Source organism: Rhodamnia argentea, chromosome 4 (assembly GCF_020921035.1).
Source record: "Rhodamnia argentea isolate NSW1041297 chromosome 4, ASM2092103v1, whole genome shotgun sequence".
Lineage (NCBI taxonomy): Eukaryota > Viridiplantae > Streptophyta > Magnoliopsida > Myrtales > Myrtaceae > Rhodamnia > Rhodamnia argentea.
This window is the reverse complement of record NC_063153.1, coordinates 5,640,614-5,661,400: the sequence shown is the minus strand read 5'-3', so window position 1 is coordinate 5,661,400 and position 20,787 is coordinate 5,640,614. Positions and strand designations below refer to the sequence as shown.

General features: G+C 41.0%; 2 protein-coding genes and 1 long non-coding RNA gene across 3 annotated transcripts in view; 2 read left to right on the top strand and 1 right to left on the bottom strand.

The window, feature by feature from the left end:
• LOC125314518 (disease resistance protein Roq1-like) overlaps positions 1-18,658 on the top strand; it is a 125,480-nt gene extending 106,822 nt beyond the window's left edge. The window contains exon 7 of the mRNA XM_048276980.1: positions 18,030-18,658. Coding sequence (XP_048132937.1) covers positions 18,030-18,522 — 493 coding nt within the window. The 3' untranslated portion in view covers positions 18,523-18,658. The remainder of the gene's footprint in view (positions 1-18,029) is intronic.
• The window catches only part of LOC125314673 (TMV resistance protein N-like), a 416,296-nt gene that overhangs the window by 158,876 nt on the left and 236,633 nt on the right, over positions 1-20,787 (top strand). The window lies entirely within an intron of this gene.
• On the bottom strand, positions 1,511-17,333 carry LOC125314530. Its single transcript, XR_007197991.1, has 2 exons — positions 17,220-17,333; positions 1,511-1,543 (listed from the first exon to the last, which is right to left on the bottom strand). It is a non-coding gene; the product is annotated as an uncharacterized LOC125314530 (long non-coding RNA).

Below are 20,787 nucleotides of genomic sequence, written 5' to 3'. Positions count from 1 at the left end.
CCGGAACTGACGTAGATAATGTTTGATAGATGAATGCAGCATTGACCAATGGCGAGCAAGTATTTCAGATTCTTATTACATCGACCAACGGCGAACAATAATCCATGATCTAGTGGATGCTAGAAAAACTCCATATAATTTTAGTGTTTATTATTAGCCATTAGAAATCATATGGAACCTTCTTCTTGTGTGAGGGGGGTCGCGCTGCTGGGGTCTTTAATTTGGCCATTGACATTGCGAGACACGAAATGAAATATGAAGTTGCGGAAGTTATAGGAATTGGTTTACTGAGGTAATAATTTTACCAATAACGAAAAAATCAACACTTGCTTTTATCCAACAAACACACTATAGTATCCAAAAGATGCTATCGTTGGTCTTTTCCTTTTTTTTTTTTTTTTTTGTAATTTTATAAATATTAGGTGCTATAGATATTCAGAAAGCGTTAGAAAAGTCAAAAATAGTATTGGTACCAATTTAGTCCTAAACTTTTTAATTGTGTTAATTTAGTCTTGTGAGTTGCTACCTTCCATAAGTTATTTCTAACCGCACGATTTTTAATCGATGAGTGCTTTATGCCAAACATGTAGTTATGATGTGTGGATCTACGATTGAGATTGTATAGTCTCTGATGGTACTATCATAAAAACATTTCCTTTTAGTCCTAAACTTATCGAGAAGATGCTATTATCGGTCTTTACCTTTTTCGCAATGTTTTGACTATTAGGGCGCCACAGATACTTGGTATTCGCATCGCAACAAAACTCATCCCAACGAAATCACCACCATTTCAGCTATACCGAAATTTCCAGGAAAAATCCAAGTTTACCCGCGAAAGAGTGAAACAGGAAAAGGGAGAAAAAGTAATTAAAGCAAAAGGAAAGTGAGCTGGCATCCACCAAATGGCCCACGTGATTCCAGAAAGTCTTTAAGTCCAAGAACGAGTTGGGAACCCCCATCAGACAGTAAACATTCTGTGGAAGCACATCAACCATTAGCTCTTTCGATGGCTTCTTCTTCTTCTTCTTCTTCTTCTTCTTCTTCAAATCTGAAAAGGTATTACAATGTGTTCCTGAGCTTCAGAGGCACGGATGTCCGTGACAGCTTTCTCAGTCATCTCTATGTGGGTCTCAATCAAAGCGGAATACACACTTTCATGGACAACGAGGAGCTCAGGAAAGGAGAGCAAATATCCCCAGCGCTTATGAAAGCGATTGAGGAATCGCGCATTGCGGTTATCGTTTTCACCGAGAACTACGCTTCCTCGCCATGGTGCTTGGAAGAGTTAATAAAAATTATGGAGTGCAAGGAGCAAAGAGATCTTAAGGTCTTTCCCCTGTTTTACAAAGTGGAACCCAGAGAAGTGAGAACACCAAGAAAGAGTTATAGAAAAGCCATGGCTACACATGAGTCCAAGTCTGGCAAGGATTCGAGGAAAGTGAAGAGATGGAAGAAGGCTCTCCTCGATGCTGGTAGCTTGTCTGGGTGGAAATTCCGTAACGGGTAAGCATTCCTTTTGATGAACTCAATATATCCCTTTTAACTGGTCTCATTCTCATGCCTTCTTTTTATTTCGTTTTTTTTTTTATCGTCTCCGGCCTTGTCTGGCTGGGTGCGAGGCCAGTAGCCATTACAGGCCAGTGGTTGGCAATCTGGCCTGGTCCAGAGACCAGGCACCTCTAATCCCGCCACGAAAGCCTTGTAATGTCCAACTGATCCTCTGGGTTCCAAACTTTTCACCAACCTATTTGCACGTATTTGCTCTTGCCAAAAATTCGAGACATCAACATCTTTCATGCTCCTAAATGTTGATTTTAGAAACTAATTACAGATGCTATAATTAACTTAATTGCCCGAGAATAGAAAAGACACGGATATTGCCAAACCGGTCTCTTGATTGAAGACACGAAGCGGAGACACACTTGGCAATAGACACAAAAATCGAATAACCAAAACTTCAAGCCAGCAGATTCTTTGAATTCGATTCTTGCTGTCTTGCTGTCGTAGATAATGGGAAATTTTGTCTTAGATAAAAAAGTGAGGTTTATAGTACTCGAGTTATTGTTGTCTTGAGGTGCAGGTTCTTCGCAATTTTCCTTTTACAGATCTAGCCGCAGGTTCACCCAAATGTGGTAGTTCTTTTCATCTCATTATTAGCTTATCCTCTTGTAATATTTTCGTTATGACGTTAGAGGTCGATGTCCTGCCATGGCTTTGACATGCTAAAACATATTTCTCTTTCTTTTGAGTGCTTATCGGAGATGAAGCAGAGCTCATACAACTCATCGTAAAGGAACTATCAATTCATCTCCAGCGTGCACCCTTACAAGTCGCTCCGTATCCGGTTGGAATAGATTCCCGAGTCCAGCAAGTGATATCATTGTCAGAAAATGAGACGGGTGATGATGATGTTCTCATGGTAGGTCTATGGGGACCTGGAGGCATAGGGAAGACCACAATTGCTAAAGCCCTATATAATTATATTGAGAAAGATTTTCAGGGTACCTGTTTTTTGGGGCAAGTAAGAGAAACTTCGAACGAAAGCAATGGTCTAGTTTCTTTGCAACAAAAACTTCTATCACAGATCTTTCCTCGTGGAAACCGGACGATATATAGTGTGGACAGAGGAATTCCTTTGATACGAGAAAGACTTTGTTGCAAGAAGGTTCTTCCGGTTCTTGATGATGTGGACAAGTTGGATCAACCGAATGCATTAGGCGGAGAAGGTCGTTGGTTTGGCAAAGGAAGTAGAATCATTGTTACATCAAGAGATAAACATGTGCTAACTTCTCATGGCATAAATTTTGTGTATAAAGTTGAAACTTTGGATGACAATGAAGCACGAGACCTTTTTGGTCGGCATGCCTTTCGAAGTAGCAAGAAAGTTGAGATAACAGGGGATCTCATAAATAGAGCAGTGCGTTATGCTGACGGCCTGCCGTTAGCCCTTCAAGTGTTGGGCTCGTTCTTATGTGGAAGAGAGGAGCCCGCATGGGAAAGTACACTGGATAAACTCTCCAGAAATCCCGACCAAACTATCAATCAAATTCTGAAGATAAGCTTCGATGGATTGGATAACAACGAAAGGGAGATTTTCCTTGATATTGCATGCTTCTTCAAGGGGAAAAGTATAGAACACATCACAAAAGTTCTTGACAAACGCGATTTTGCTACAACTATAGGAATAGAAGTTCTCATCGAGCGGTCCTTGATAATAGATGAGCATGGGACCCCGCAAATGCATGATTTAATTCGGTCGATGGGTAAGGATGTTGTTAATCAAGAATGCCCCGATGATCCTGGGAAACGCAAGAGATTATGGATTTTTGAAGATGTCATGGAAATTCTATGTGAAGACACGGTAAATTTTGTTTATGTAAAGTTTGCTATATCACACATTTTAGATTACTCTGATTTGAACAATCAATGTAAATCTCAATGGAAATTTTATGTGACCACTGCATTTGCTCCATTATGAATAGGTAACGAATGCGGTGAAGGCCATAGTTTTGGACTCACCCGAAGCGTAAGAGATAACTATTAGTCCTCGTGCTTTTGCAAACTTGAAAAGGTTGAGAATGGTCATTTTGTCCGGAGTGCATATCTCTTCACAAGGTCCCGTACGTCTCCCTAACGAGCTAAGATTGCTTAAATGGCCCAATGCACCGGATCTAGGATTTGGCTCTGGTCCAAAGAAACTTGTTGTAATTGATGTCCCGCGAAGTCATATCAAACAATTTGGAGGCAAAATTATGGTAAGCCCTTGTGATGATTGGCTTTCCCTTTTATATCTATAACTACATGCAGAACTTAATGACTACACTGGTATGTTTTTGCGGAATTCTAAAAATTTGACGTCCATAAATTTCGGTGGATGTGAGTCCCTGGCTAGTGTTGCAGACCTATCATCGGCTCCAAATCTGGAGAGATTGGATCTTTATGGGTGCGAAAGCTTGGTGGAGGTTCACCAATCCGTCGGGTATCTTGACAAGTTAAAATTTTTGTCACTAGAATGGTGCTCTAATCCGAGAATCTTTCCCAACAAACTCAAGACAAGATCTCTTCAAACCCTTAATCTCTCTAGTTGCTCTAAACTTGAGGAGTTCCCCGACATTCTAGGGAAGATGGAACATCTAGAAACACTTTATCCGCAAAGGACGGCTATTAAAGAACTCCCGACATCAATTGAAAATCTTGTTTCTGTGAAGTGGATGGATTTAGAAAATTGCGAAAACCTTGCAAAGCTTCCGTCGAGTATTTATAAGTTGCACAATCTCAAGTTTTTATTTCTTGGAGGTTGCTCGAATTTCGTCACGTTCCCAAAGAACTTGGAGGAGTCAACCCACCCCGATGGCCATTTAGGATTTCTAAATCTAGAGACGCTAGGACTCGATGGTCGCAATCTATCAGAAGTAGACTTCCTTGAGAGCTCTTCCAGTTTTCCAAAATTGCATGCCCTATATCTTTCGGAAAACAACTTTACTCATCTACCGACATCCATCAACGAATACCATGCTTTAGATTGGTTGGATGTGAGGAAATGCCAGCAACTACAAGAGATTCCTCGGCTTCCATCAAATATGCAAACCCTAAGAGCAAATGGTTGCAAATCCCTACAAAATCTCCCGGATTTGTCGAGTCTCTCATCCGACGACCTTAGTTTCAACCTGTCTTCATGTGGTCAATTATTCCGCAAGGGGGTCAAGTTGGGCGATGTATCATTACTCGAGGTCAGACTCTCTCTCTCTCTCTCTCTCTCTCTCTCTCTCTCTCTCTCTCTCTCACTTTAAATGCTTGATATGATAGGGCCTCCCGAAGAAGAGTAGTGTCAAAATGTTCCTAACTGGAGGAGAGATTCCAGAATATAGTTCAAGCGAAACAGATGCAGAGGAAAGCATATCAACTTTGACAAAGAAGAGAAGATTGTCTTAACTATGGCGAGAGTATGGGATCCACTCGCACCGACCTATTATGTGTGTTGGCTTGCCAAACATTCCTTTCGAATCGGTCACAACTTGCTGAGGAAGTGATTCTAGAAGAAGCGAACGTGGTGATTTCGATTTCAATGCCATTTGCTTTTCCCCATTTTCCATCTCTACTAGAAATTTTCAAATGTCCGCACTTCAATTGAAATTCAGAATCACTTTCGAAAACAGGTTTCTCATCATGTTTCTCACATGGTTGAGTAACTTTCCCTTCTCCTCTCCTTCCTTTTGATTTGTGATGCAGAGTGTGTTAATCCAAAATGATGTGGATTCTTGTTGAACGGCCATGGTCTTCCAAGTTGCTCTGTGAAATTTAATGATGCCAATGCTTCCTACCCTAAAATTTTGAGAAAGTAAGTTCTGCTGCATCTAATATAATCTATATCCTTAGGGTAGTATTAATCTAATTGTCTCAAAGATCAAAAGGTCTATGCGGGGAAGATGACTTAATGTCTCTGCTGTTGCTATTCGGATTGCATCGGGTGGGTACAAAGTCTTGTGTCATAACCGGTGGCTTCTTTAATCGTAATGTTTTGAGCTTGCAACAGGTTGCTCACCCATTTTTGTGCCATTAACAAAATTTATAGGGGGATGTCGACAACTAAATTTTTTGGCCCGAAGGACTCATTCGAGGGCTTGATTTAGATGGACAAACCGTACGGCACATGGAAATAGTGATTGTATTTAATGTTGCGCGAAACGGGGATCCGTCCTCAAGCGCAACAACAAGGCATTATATTAATATCGTCCGGTATGGATCGGGTTTTTGTACATTTGCTTCAACTATGTACGAAACAAGAAAAATAAATCGAACACCGGATGAACGTAGTTCGGTTATTGAGACCTACGTCCACGGGGAGAGCAGCAACGAATTCCACTGCAGATTAAGCGATACTTGGAAATTACAAACCACACTCGAGTCACTCAAACACACAAGAATTTAATCAGCTTCGACATTTAAACCTTTGATGTAATATCACGAACAAAATCCACAGAGATAACCCTCCCAAGCACTCGAAGACGAGACCGCGCTTCAAGATCTCTTCATGCGGTTGAGTGAAACCCCAAAACTCACGAATGAGTTTATTACGTATATCAACTTCGCATCTGTGCAAATCAACAACCCATGAGAATATATATACAAGTCCATGTGAGGCCCCTTTCCGAATCCAAGTGAAGATTTGATATCTTTCGCTTTCCTTTTCGATATCTCTTGGACCGACTCACAATAATTTATTTCCTTTTATCGTTTCTGACCCAAAGTCAGACTTGAAGGAAAGATCCCAAGTTCATCATGACATATTCAAATATGCTAGAAAATATGAGTCAGATATCGATGTTCGACTTTCACTCTTTTCTTTAATAATCTGGACATTCTTGCAATATATATCTCGAGCCGGGTTTCGTTTACCACATATTTTAACGGTTTGCACACACTTATTCCTGGAGGTACTAATTTACGGGCGTTAGTTTAATGAAATGTAACCAAGTCCATAGATCCAATGCTCTGGATAGTTGAGGTAAAGTGAGCTCTAACGCTTACTTAGGCTCCTAACCGGCCTAGTAAAAGATTAGTGCAATTCTAGTCTCATTCAATCAAATTATAAATGAAAATTCTAAGTTGTTGTCCATAGGGCTGGGAAGAGTCCTCGCGAAATGTGAGTGCCACCTCCCGAGTGCACTATTTGTGTCATGCCCCGACTCTCAAGCTCGCGACATCCCTACCTTACTCGCCTCGGGTCATGAATGATAGCGTCCTAGGTAGGCTACCGACCTATGAAATTAAGACGCATGCGGAACGTGCAACACTTCCAAACGACAAAATCAGCGGGGATAGTTCAAGAGGAAAAACACCACAGTCATTTCACAAAAGGCAATTTCATTAAATAGCCGTAGCATATGAAATTTAACCCTACTGAACTACGGTAAATATATACAACCCCATACTTCGGGGCGGCTCACTAGGACCTCAAAAAGACACAAGGTCGGGTAAGGTTAAACCTTCATCTACTCCCAAAAATTCTACAACAATCCTTGCCTTAACGTTCACGGCCTCCATCACCGCCCGAAAATTGTTAACCACGATGGGATGAGAAATTAATCGCAAGAAGCTAACGCCTAAGCCCGGTTAGGACGTTGATTCGCTCAGACACCCTAACAATCAATCACATCAGCATAAAGCAGATATTTCAACCACATGCAAACTTACCCTCCAGGCCGCACATAATGCAATGCGGACTCGACTTAACAATCAACCAACCAAGCCAATTCCACCCATTGCAAAGCATCACATCACTTTCATGCACAGGACACCACACATAGTCTATTTATTATTAGATCCAACCCGTAGGTCCAGCACACTAGTTAGTTGGTGCCAGCACACTAATCGGTTGGTGCTCTTCCGGCGGGGCCGGGCATCGTCCCTTACTTCCGGCGACGGCTTCTGAAAGTCCATGTGACTCCGCTTGACCAACCGTAAGACAATGATTGTCGACACGGCACGGAGCTAACAGGAATCCTTAAAAGGCTTCGGCCCATCGGAGGCAGCGGCCGGCAAACGTACGGCCCGAAGACAATGATCGACGCGCATCCAAGAAACCGAAGATAATGATTGCTAGGACCGATCGACCGGAAGACAATGATCGTCGGAATTATCCCATTATGTGACCACTTAAGCACTTCGATAACCAGCTAGTTCATTTATTAGAATTAGGTCGAATGCTCATACTCGCATGTTCAAATACTTGACCCAAAACCGTTTTCGTGCAAAACCATGCAATTTTATCTCATATGTGGTCACATGAATATGCAATTAAATCGACCGACAAATCAAGTAATTTTGGGCGATTAACCTCTAATCGGACCCCCACGGCAATGAATAGGCAAATCTGGCATTCACAACCAACAATTCAAGAATCAATTAATCAATTGCAGCCGGTCGATTATTAATTCCAATTTCAATTTCAATTGCGCACTCGTCTCTGACCTATCGCTCGCTCGCGATCAACCAACACAATCAGTCACATCAATCGGTTCTACTCACCAATTAGCCATAGACAACCTAGCTAATTAACTAATCTTAACTAATTACGATCATTTAGCCTAAACCACATTTCTATCTCGCCCGACCGTAATTAATCTACCTAAACACCCCAATTAACTAATTAAACTAATTCGAACGCAATTAGCATCCTAACTAAGAGTTAGATACTAACTCACAATTTAAAATAGCTCGGGCACTAGACTTTCGGATCGAGTCGATACTGTTCACAGTTGTACTGTTCATCGAACACTGTTCACCAGGTATTGTTCACAGAAACACTGTTCACCCGAACTGAAATCTCAACTGCAGGCTCACGTGTCGGCGGCGGGGCTGCGATTCCGGCGGCTAGAACACCTAGATCTGGTGGGTCTTGAGACACGAGGGTGGACTAGTCGGGTGAGTAGAGGGCTCGGGTCGCGGTGCTGGATGAGGTGCGGATCTGGGTGGTCGCGCGGCTGAAGGTGCGGTGGTCGACTAGGTCCTTGCAGCTGGCGTTGGGCCGAGCTCAGCGAGTGGCGACTAGCGACGAAGGCAAGTCGATGTGGTGGTGCAGGTGGCGGTTGGCTGGCGGAGCTGTGGCTTTGGGTCTTGGGGGAGGCGTCGCAAAACAGAAACTAGAGAAGGAAAGGAAGAAGGGGAAGAAGAAGGAAGAAGAAGAAAGAAGAAGTCATGTTGGGGGGTTCGATCGTGGGGTTGGGGGAAGAGAGAGAGAGAGAGAGAGTGAGTGGGAATTAATGGAAGAAAAGATGGGATGGGATGGTGGCTGTTGGGGTGGTCGGCTGAAGAGACTTGGGGGGCCCACTAGGTTTGAAAGTTTTGTCTTCTAGCACATAAAGTTGGGGTAAAAGGATAATCTAATAAATTAGGAGTGAACGGAGTTTTGGCCCAACCGATTGGGAATGAAATTTGGATTTTCATGGGCTAGGCTCGGTCTAGAAAAAGTCTAGGCGCGAAGATTAAAAATCCTAAGTCGCGGTGACCACGATTTCGAGACCTAATCGAAATCGAACGATATTTTGGGAATCGTCCAAAATTCATCACGTATGTCCTTTCGATTCGAAATTTTATACCGACTAAAGTCCAATAATATTCCTTTTTATTGAACTCGGTCTCTGTACATGGGGCCTAATTTCCAGGACGTCACAATTTGCACCCGCCTAACAATCCGTTAGCTCTCTCTAGTTTCATGTCGAGAGGGTAGCCACAAGGGAAAGAGAAAAAATAAAGCTGCATTATAACAAAGCCCCATTCACTCCCAGTTAACATCAATCGGACACATTACAAAGTTTTTGCAGTGAAGCGTCAGATCATGTCCGCGTTAATTCTCAAGTTTTAGAAACTGTTTTAAGTTGCTCCATGCTGAGGAGTACTCCATACTTTCATGGCTTCATATCGCTTGAACAACAAGTTACCAGGATTAAAATTTCTGTTCCCGATTCAGACCAGGAGGAGGAGAAGAGGTTGACCACTTGTCCAGATCCTACTGCATATCAATGGCAAGAAGGAGAGAGGTAGGGCTCTATCACCGCATACTTTCCAGTGATAGTAGTGAGGGGTGTCAATGGGTAGGGTCGAGTAGGGGTTTTTGTTGCCCGCCCCAACACTGACCCGAACCGAAAATGAACTAAACAAAACAAAACGGGTTGGGTCAGGTTAGGTCGGTTCGGTTCGGGTCGGGTCTATTTTTTTTTTTTTTAAATTTAAAGGGTCAGGCAATAAATTTGATAAATAATAAGAGAACTTTTCTAAGAAAAGTTAGTAATTTAAAACAACAAACTTAGGTGGCTAATTCAAATAAGAGTTAGTAATGTGAAATTAGTTGGTGACTTATTGTACATAAACAGTGGGGAATTTAGGTTAGATAATACGAGCTTGATTACACCGGATGCATCAATCACTCCATGTTTTCAAGCACAATCAAACAGATAATGCACTTTAAATTAATACCGGACAAAGGAGACATTTGGCATCGGGGAATATATATCATAAACACTCTTAAATGAATTCGGAGAAGGCTCAATTCACAATTTGCAATGACTCTCAATACAATAACTAAACGAGACAGCTCTACTTCAATCACACATGAGAATAAGGTGCTCCACAGATTCGGATTTGTCACACAATGCACAACAAGTGGATGAACGGATCCTTCTTCGATATACATTTACGTAACAGAGTTGTCAAAGGAAATGTTCTATTGTTGGGGGACAATCAATCTCCCAATGACATGGAAATTCTCATCTATGGAAATTCCAGCAGCCACAATTGAATCCGCCATGCTGTTCAACTTGGACTTGCTTAATGACTGATTTACCATCAACCATCTCAAATTCAATATACCTTTTGACTTGCAATCTCTTAGTCCCAAATTCTTCATAAAGATAAACTAGCCTCAGCCGTTCCCCCAGATCTTGTACACTGTGACTTTTCTGTGGGTACTTGCAGAAGAGTTCATCTGACAAAGAACTCAATATGTTGCGATTGCAAATGTATTCCGTCATTCATCCATCTCTGTTCAGCATTTTTTACACGAGCATCTTTTTTAATAGCTTCCTCTATTGTAGGGAGACCACACCTCAAAGCTGACCACTGGTCTTTTGTTAAGCTAATTCCTATAATGCATTAGAACCGGCATAAATATTTGCATAAACACGCTTGATGACAAGAAAGGGAAAACTACAGATCCAGCAAAAGCATGGACAAAAAAGCTTATAAAATTCAGGAAAAAAGAAAATCTAGTGTGACAAAAGAAAAGTGAGCCATCAATGTCAGCAATAACATTTATGACTAGGCAGTAGAACAAAGAAGCAAAAACCCTTCTTGCACCTAAAGATAAGTTACAGTAATCTTCTCAGATTGTTCTCGGATGTGTCATCCTTCCATATAGGCTTGAAACAGAGGAAATGGACATTGGAGGAGCAGAGAGAGAGAGAGAGCCATCCGTGTAATAGTGCTCTAATGCTTGCAGGATCTGCACTAATTGGAATATAAAAAGACAACACTGTCGAGCGAAGTGTGTTTGGCAGCACCACATTCTTCCATGAAGAAACTAGAACAGTAAGAAAGCAATTATCGTATTCAGAGCACCCAAGAAGGACAGATCAAAGCACCAGACCGCATTGCACCAAGGAATAGATAAAATAAACACCAAAGACATCATGTCAGACAGCAATTTGGAGTAACAAGAATTGGACTGTTAGTATCTAAAATCACACCATCAACAAAGTCATATGGACTCGGTTTCCTTTAAAAGACAGACACATGTAAAGCCAAGGTCAAACCATTCCCTAATTTCAAGTAGGAAGGACAAGCATTAGGACGCGAAAGCAGATAGCATCACTACTAGGCATACAATTTGGCCAGTCAGCCTGCAAAGATTCAAGGCCCATGTCAGATTCAAAAGACTTTAATTGAAGCACAGCATCATATCACAAGCTTCAACTTAAACAGCTACTAGAGTATGTCAACTTCAAATTAAAGAACATGTACGAACAATTTTTTTATGTGAAATTCTATCCAGTTGCTACCCTATTGTCCAATGCACAACTCCTTAATTGAAACCACCTTATCTTTCGGAAAAGAAGCAAAATAAGTTCATCACGAACAGAAGGAATCAAAATTTCAAACACTTACGCCGCCCACGCGTTCACACACAAAAACAGAGGAAACGGAGAGGAGAGAGATGCGAGCAGGAAAACAAGTGAATGGTCTCACGAGAAAAGAACAAACCAAAATTTTGTGAATCAGAACTGAGTTGGACAATCAACATCCCTTTTTGTCGTTTTCTCATCACAAGCCAAAAGAACCTGAACAGCAACAACATCAAATTCGCCCAGTCGCGCTTACCACACAATCCTGGTGTTGACTCCACCCCAGCACGCGAGAACACAGCAGGCCCGAAGCCCTAGCCGCGACCTGACCAGCCAATGTCGATCCGACCCCGGAATCCGACAGAAGGACAATCAGGTCGATGATCTGGCAAGCAATCGGCTCGTCGTCGGAGGCTGAGAGTGCATGGGCGAGAGGTGAGATGAGGAGGTGGGCATGGAATGAGAGGAGAGATCGCAGATTAAGGCGCGTATTGGGTCGGATAGGGTCGGGTAGGGTTGAGTACTGGTGATTGAGGACCGGGTATTGATGGTGAGGCAACATCTGTGATTAGAGTGAGGAAAGGCCAGTTAGCCGTGCTTAGTGGTTCCATTTTTTCTCACAATTGGATCAAAGGTAATCCATTTTCTTAGATTGGTAGGAACCCTTAACATTATTTCTGATGGTCCAGTTTCATATACGATCTAAGAAATTGCAAACCCATTTAAATTGTTTCGTAACGTAGATTAATATGTCAGTAGGTGCAACAAAATACAGAATATTAAAGATAAGATTAACTTTTATTAAATGAGTGAAATTATTTAAAAAATTATGCAATTTAAGGAGAAATTGTCGTACACTCAAAATATATTATTTATACATGAGGGATAAAAACACCACAAGTACCATAACATTCGACGGCGCTCTCTTGAATGTTATAATTTTTTTTTCAATCACTAGAGTGACATAATTTTTGTTCTACACTTACTTGAGTATCATAACTTTTTTTTCCGTTCAATTAAGTGTCATATAACATTCTAATCGATCACTTGAGTGGCATAACTTTTAAAAAATGTTCACCACAAATGCTATGCCATGTCAAATTTTTGGCACTTGAGTGCACGTTCTTAAAAAAATTTTGCACCTAAGTGATTGATTGAAAATTATGGCACTTAAGTAAACGTTTATTAAAAATTATGAAACTCGTGGATGGTGGGAAAGAACCGATGGGCGTCTAGGAAGGAATGGGCAACAAAGCAAGAGCATTAGAGGAGTTTAGCCAAGCAATTGAAGACGATCAATGCAATGAGCAGTTCTTCACGAAGTATTGAAGAAGATGATGAACAGGGCAATGGTTTTCTTTTTTCGATTTTTCTTTTCAAGATGGCGCTCGCGTCGCGCTTCATTAGAGCCACTTGTCCTCAAAAGTGCCATGTTGGATCCGCGAATTCGGATGGAATTGTAATGAAGGGTAAATATGTCACAATGGGTATAGTTTGGAGTTTTTAGTGTAAAAAAAAGGTAAGGGAAAATGTGCTGAAGTTGGACATAATTAACCTTTTTCATGGTTTTTTTTTTTGCCTTTACTGTATCACCAATGAGTTAATGGTATTTGGGAGCTAATGTTCGGAGTCTTTATTTCACTTAAATGAACAAGTCAAAGTCAAGCGCCGCAACGCAAATGGCACACATTGACTCGGGAAGCTCCCCTCTCTGTTCACTTACTGCCGGGGATCCACCAAATCCTTCATGTGTTTTGGGGTCGGTTCTTGACAGTGTTAATCATTGAAAAATCGAGCTCTTAAAGTATCGATAAGATCAATCGAATCGTTTAGTGTTTGGACATTAGACGAGTTAAATCCTTTAGCGTCTTACTTTCGCGAGCTATCTGCTGCTCCGCAATTGTCGGTAGCCCCCACATAAAAGTGGAAGAGGTCTACAAATGATGGAGGAATGGGCTTACGTATGTTCATTAGGTTTTGGAATCAGTTGGAGTCCGTCGAGTACGAAATGATAAAAAGATGAATCAGAAATTCCACAAATGAATACAAACATCACGTGATTGATGAAGAATTTCAAGGACGATATATGATGCGAAAATTATAAAAAGAAAGAAGAAGTCATAAGCTTATCATAATTGTGCTACTTTAGTCATAAATCTTTCTTCCTTGCAAATTCAGTCCTAAGCCTTTTTTATTTGTGTTAATTCAATCCTTCTAGTATTTGGTCGGCCGACACCGATGTGGACAATTTATAATAAAATTTTGAACAACCAATTTCTATATTTTCGACCTCATTGGCCGGAGGAAGGTGGGGAAGAACCAAAAAATGAAAAAAGAAATAAATAAAAACAATTTGAAAATATATTAGAATATCATTGAGAATTGGCCAGAGTTAATCAGAAGGATTGAATTGACACAATGAAAAGGGTTTAAGACTGAATGGCAAGAAAAAGAAGGTTTAAGATTGAATTGACACAATTGCAATTTTAGAACCGCTTTGTTAATTTTCCCAATAAATGAATGCAGCATCGACTAGCGACAAGCAAGTATTTCGGGATCTATTACATCAACTAATCTCAATTGCTCCGCCAAATCTTATTAGCCAGATCCACATTGCACCCATTAGTTTTTAGTACCCAAATTCGGTTTAGCGACGGTAATCCACGAGCCAGAGGATGCTAGAAAAACTACATATAATTTTATCATGATATTCGATAGAAGTATGTTCGTATCATGAATATCTATGTAGTGTCGATTGTTGGCCATTAGAAATCATATGGAATCTTCTTCCCATGCGAAGGGGGTTGCGCTGCTGTGGTCCTTGATTTGCCCACTAACATTATGAGACACGGGATGAAATATGAAGTTGCTCAAGTTGCGGGAATTGATTTACTTAGGTAGTAATTTTACCAATAAAGAAGGAATCAACACTTGTTTTTATCCAACAAATATCAGAAAATATCATTGTTTTCTTGGAAAATGACTTTCCGAAAAACATTTTCCGTAAACGTCATATTTTTTTGTGAAACAAATGTAGCCTATCTCTCCACTTTTTCTCGCGATTGGATCAAAGTTAAGCCCATAGTTCCTCCATTTTCTTAGATTGGTTGGAGAGGAAGTAGGATTAGGGCGAAGATCTTGGTGGAAAATGACTTACTCCTGTTGAAATTGCTTTTCAATCTATCCCGATCGAACTATATCTAAATCTACCGAAATGAGCTTTGCTTTGAATATAATAGAGTAATGAAAAATTAGATTTAACTTTTTAAGAATGTTAACTACAAGTGTTATCCCACGTTTGATTTTTGGCACTTGAGTCAATATTTTTTTAAAAAAATTGACACTTAAGTGATCGATTGAAAGTTATGACACTCAAGTGGCACCGACGCAGGTCTAAGTAGTAGTGGGCAATGAAGCAAGAGCGTTGGAGAAGTTTAGCCAAGCGATTGAAGACGATGAATGCGACGAACAGTTCTTCACGAAGTACTAGAGAAGACAATAATCAGTGTAACTGTTTTCTTTTTTCTTTTTCTTTTGCAATGTGGCGCTCGCATGGCGCCACATTAGTGCCACTTGTGGTCAAAAGTGCCACGTTGGATCCAAGTCAATATTTTTATGGCAATTTTGAATGGAATTATAACGGAGCATAAATGTGTCATAATGAGTATAGTTTGAAGTCTTAGTGCTAAAAAAAAAAAAGTTTGGAGCGAATGTACCATAACGGGCATAATTAACCTTTTTCATTTAACCGGCCATGGGTGCATGAACAAGTCAAAGTCCCCTCTTCGTTCATTTGCTTCTAGGGGTTCGCCTCGTCGTTCACGCATTTTAGGGTCGGCTCTTTCTTCGACGAGTGATGCGAAGCTACTACGCAATTGACAGAAGTGGAAGAGGTGCACAAATAATGGAGGAATGGGCCCACGGATGTTCATTAGGTTTTGGGAAAAGTTGGGAGTCCGCTGGGTACGTAATGACAAAAGATGGAACGCAAATTCCACAAACGAGAACAAACATCACGTGATCGATAAAGAATCCAAGGACGACAAATGAAAGAAAAATTATCCGTCAAAAAATCTTAGATTTATTGAAATTCTGCTAATCCAGTTTTAAATTTATTATATTCGTGTTAATTCAGTCATTTTGATCAATTTTGATTGGCTAGTACTGACGTACAAAATTTTTAATAGATAAATGCAGCATTGGCCAATGGCGAGCAAGTATTTCATATACTTATTACATCGACCAACGGTGAGCAAGAATCCATGAGCTAGTGGATGCTAGAAAAACTCCATATAATTTTAGTGTTGATTATTAGCACATTAGATATCATATGGAATCTACTTCTTGTGTGAGGGGGGCCGCGCCGCTGTGGTTCTTAATTTGGCCATTGACATTGCATGACACGGAATGAAATATGAAGTTGCGGAAATTATAGGAATTCGTTTACTGAGGTAATGATTTTAGCAATAACGAAGGGATCAACACTTGTTCTATCCAACAAACACACTCTAGTACCCAGAAGATGCTAAGGTTAGTCTTTTCCTTTTTTTTGCAATTTTATAACTATTAGACGCTATAGATATTCGGAAAAAGTGTTAGAAAAGTCATAACTAATTTGTATTTGTACCAATTTAGTTTTAAACTTTTTAATTGTACCAATTTAATCATGTGAGCTGTTATCTCGATAGTTTGATAGTACCGTCAGTTATTTTTTATAACACGATTTTTTAATTAATGAGTATTTTATACGAAATACGTAATGATAATGTGTGAATATACGATTGGGAGAATAATACTTCCCTTTAATCCTAAACTTGTCGGGAAATGCTATCGTCGGTCTTTACCTTTTTCGCAATGTTTTGAATATTAGAGGGCCACAGACACTTGCAGTGAAACAGGAAAAGGGACAAAAAGTAATTAAAGCAAAAGGGACGTGAGCTGGCATCCACCAAATGGCCCACGTGATTCCAGAAAGTCTTTAAGTCCAAGAACAAATAAATACGTACATCAGAGCTGGAGTCGGGAACCCATTCGTTCAGATAGTAAACATCCTGCGGAAGCAAGCACATCAACCATCAGCGCTTTCGATGGCTTCTTCTTCTTCTTCTCCTTCGAATCTGAAAAGAAATTACCATGTGTTCCTGAGCTCCAGAGGCACGGACGTCCGTGACTGCTTCGTCAGTCATCTCTATGCCCATCTAGTCGAAAAAGGAATTAACACTTTCAGGGATAGCGAAGAGCTTAGGATAGGAGAGCAAATATCGCCGGCGCTTATGAAGGCGATCGAGGGATTGCGCGTCGCAATAATCGTTTTCTCCAAAGACTACGCCTCCTCGCCGTGGTGCTTGGAAGAGTTGGCCAGGATCATGGAGTGTAAGGAGCAAAGAGATCTCAAGGTCTTTCCCTTGTTTTACAAAGTGAAACCCAGAGAAGTGAGAACACCAAGAGAGAGTTACAGAGAAGCTATGGCTAAGCATGAGTCAAAGTTCGGAAAGGGTTCGGAGAAAGTGAAGAGATGGGAGAAGGCTCTCTTCAACGCTGGTAGCTTGTCTGGGTGGAATTTCCAAGTGGGGTAAGCATGTTTTTTTCCTTTTGATGAACTGGTCTCATTCTCATGCTTTCTTTTTATCTCGTATTTTACCCAACCCTTAATAGTTGAATGTACTGCCCCATCTCACGGACTGCCGGATCTATCCTAAAGTCATCGTCTCCGGCCTTGGCCCGCCAGCACTGTAGGGCCGATCGTCCATTCTTGTCTGGCCGGGTGCAAGGCCAATAGCCATTACAGGCCAGTGGCCAGCAGTTTGGCCCGGTCTGCAGACCAGGCACCTCTAACCCAGCCACGAAAGCCTTGCATTGTCCAACTGATCCTCTGGGTTCCAACCCTTTCACAAACCTATTTGCACATGTTTGCTCCTGCCAAAAATTCGAGACATCAACATCTTTCATGCCCCTAAATGTTGATTTTAGATACTAATTACATATGCTATAATTGACTTAATTGCCCGAGAATAGAAAAGACACGGATATTGACAAACCGGTCACTTGATTGAAGACACGAAGCGGAGACACACTTGGCAGTAGACACAAAAATCGAATAACCAAAACTTCAAGCCAGCAGATTCTTTGAATTTGATTCTTGCTGCCTTGCTGTCGTAGATAATGGGAAATTTTGTCTTAGATAAAAAAGTGTGGTTCATAGTACTCGAGTTATTGTTATCTTGAAGCGCAGGTTCTTCGCAATTTTCCTTTTACAGATCTAGCCGCACGTTCACTCAAATGTGGCAGTTCTTTTCATCTCATTATTAGCTTATCCTCTTGTAATATTTTCGTTATGACGTTAGACTTCGGTGTCCTGCCATGGCATTGGCATGCTAAAACATATTTATCTTTCTTTTGAGTGCTTATCAGAGATGAGGCGGAGCTCATACAACGCATCGTAAAGGAACTATCAATTCATCTACAACGTAAACACTTTCATGTCGCTAAGTATCCTATCGGAATAGATTCTCGAGTTCAGCAAGTGATATCATTGTCGGAAAATGAGACAGGTGATGATGATGTTCTCATGGTAGGTATATGGGGTCAGGGAGGCATAGGGAAAACAACAATTGCTAAAGCCCTATATAATTATATTGAGAAAGATTTTCAGGGTACCTGTTTTTTGGAGCGAGTAAGAGAAACTTCGAACAAAAGCAATTGTCTAGTTTCTTTGCAAGAAGCACTTCATCACGAGATCTTATCTCATAGAAACTTGACGGTGTATAATGTGGACAGAGGAATTCATTTGATACGGGAAAGACTTTGTTCCAAGAAGGTTCTTCCGGTTCTTGATGATGTGGACCCAGTTGGATCAACCGAATGCATTAGCTGGAGAAGGCCATTGGTTTGGCCGAGGAAGTAGAATTATTGTTACATCAAGGGATAAATATTTGCTGACTTCTCATGGCATAAATTGTGTTTATGAAGTTAAAACTTTATGTGATGATGAAGCACGAGACCTTTTTGGTCGGCATGCCTTCCGAAATAGCAAGAAATTTGAGATAAGAAGGGATCTCGTAGAAAGAGCAGTGCATTACGCGAATGGCCTTCCGTTAGCCCTCCAAGTGTTGGGCTCATTCCTCCGTGGAAGAAATGAACTTGCATGGAAAAGTGCACTGCGCAACCTCTCCAAAAGTCCCAACAAGACCATCTATCGGGTTCTCAAGATAAGTTTTGATGGATTGGAGGACCCCAATACGAAGGAGATTTTCCTCGATATTGCTTGCTTCTTTAAGGGGAAAAGAATAGAATACATCAAGGAAGTCCTTGACAACTGCGGTTTTGAATCAACTATAGGAATAGAAGTTCTCATCGAGCGGTCCTTGATAACAAATGAGAATGGGCACCCGCAAATGCATGATTTAATTCGGTTGATGGGTAAGGATATTGTTAATCAAGAATGCCCCGATGATCCTGGGCAGCGCAGCAGATTATGGATTTTTGAAGATGTTCTGGACACTCTATGTGCAGAGACGGTAAAATTTGTTTATGTCAATGTTGCTACATCTCATTTTTCATATTACACTAATCCGAAAATCTCAATGGAAATTTTCCGTGACCATTGAATTTGCTTTGTTATGGATAGGGAACGAATGCGGTGAAGGCCATAGTATTGGATTCACCCAAAGCAGAAGAGATAACTATTAGTCCTCATGCTTTCACAAACATGAAAAGGTTGAGAATTCTCATTTTGCCTAAAGTGCATATCTCTTTAGAAGGTCCTCTACGTCTCCCTAACGAGCTAAGATGGCTTAAATGGCCCAATGCACCGGATCTAGAATTTGGCTCTGGTCCAAAGAAACTTGTTGTAATTGATGTCCCGCGAAGTCATATCAAACAATTAGGAGGCAAAATTATGGTAAGCCCTCGTGATGATTGGCTTTCCCTTTTATATCTATAACTACATGCAGAACTTAATGACTACACCGGTATGTTTTTGCGAAATTCTAAAAATTTGACGTCCATAAATTTCGGTGAATGCGAGTCCCCGGCTAGTATTCCGGACCTATCATCGGTTCCAAATTCGGAGAGCTTGAATCTCAATGGGTGCAAAAGCTTGGTGGAGGTTCACCAATCCGTCGGGTATCTTGACAAGTTAAAATTTTTGTCGCTAAAGAGGTGCTCTAATCTTAGAATCTTTCCCAACAAACTCAAGACAAAATCTCTTCAAACCTTTAGTCTCCGGCATTGCTCTAAACTTGAGGAGTTCCCCGATATTCTAGGAAAGATGGAACATCTAGAAAGACTTTATCTACAAGGGACGGCTATTAGAGAACTCCCGACATCAATTGAAAATCTTGTCTCTGTGAAGGAGATGATTTTAGATAATTGCAAAAACCTTGCAAGGCTTCCGTCGAGTATTTATAAGTTGCACAATCTCAAGTTTTTATTTCGTGGAGGCTGCTCGAATTTCGTCACGTTCCCAAAGAACTTGGAGGAGTCAACCCACCCCGATGGCCATTTAGGATTTCTAAATCTAGAGACGCTAGGACTCGATGGTCGCAATCTATCAGAAGTAGACTTCCTTGAGAGCTCTTCCAGTTTTCCCAAATTGCATGCTCTATATCTTTCAGAAAATAACTTTACTCATCTACCGACATCCATCAACGAATACCATGCTTTAGATTGGTTGGATGTGAGGAAATGCCAAGAACTACAAGAGATTCCTCGCCTTCCATCAAATATGCATACCCTAAGAGCAAATGGTTGCAAATCCCTACAAAATCTCCCAGATTTGTCGAGTCTCTCATCCGACGACCTTAGTTTCGACTTGTCTTCATGTGGTGAATTATTCCGCAAGGGGGTCAAGTTGGCTGATGTATCATTACTCGAGGTCAGACTCTCTCTCTCTCTCTCTCTCTCTCTCTCTCTCTCTCTCTCTCTCTCTCTCTCTCACTAACTTTAAATGCTTGATATGATAGGGCCTCCCGAAGAAGAGTAGTGTCAAAATGTTCCTAACTGGAGGAGAGATTCCAGAATATAGTTCAAGCGAAACAGATGCAGAGGAAAGCGGATCAACTTTGACAAAGAAGAGAAGATTGTCTTAACTATGGCGAGAGTATGGGATCCACTCGCACCAACCTATTATGTGTGTTGGCTTGCCAAACATTCCTTTCGAATCGGTCAC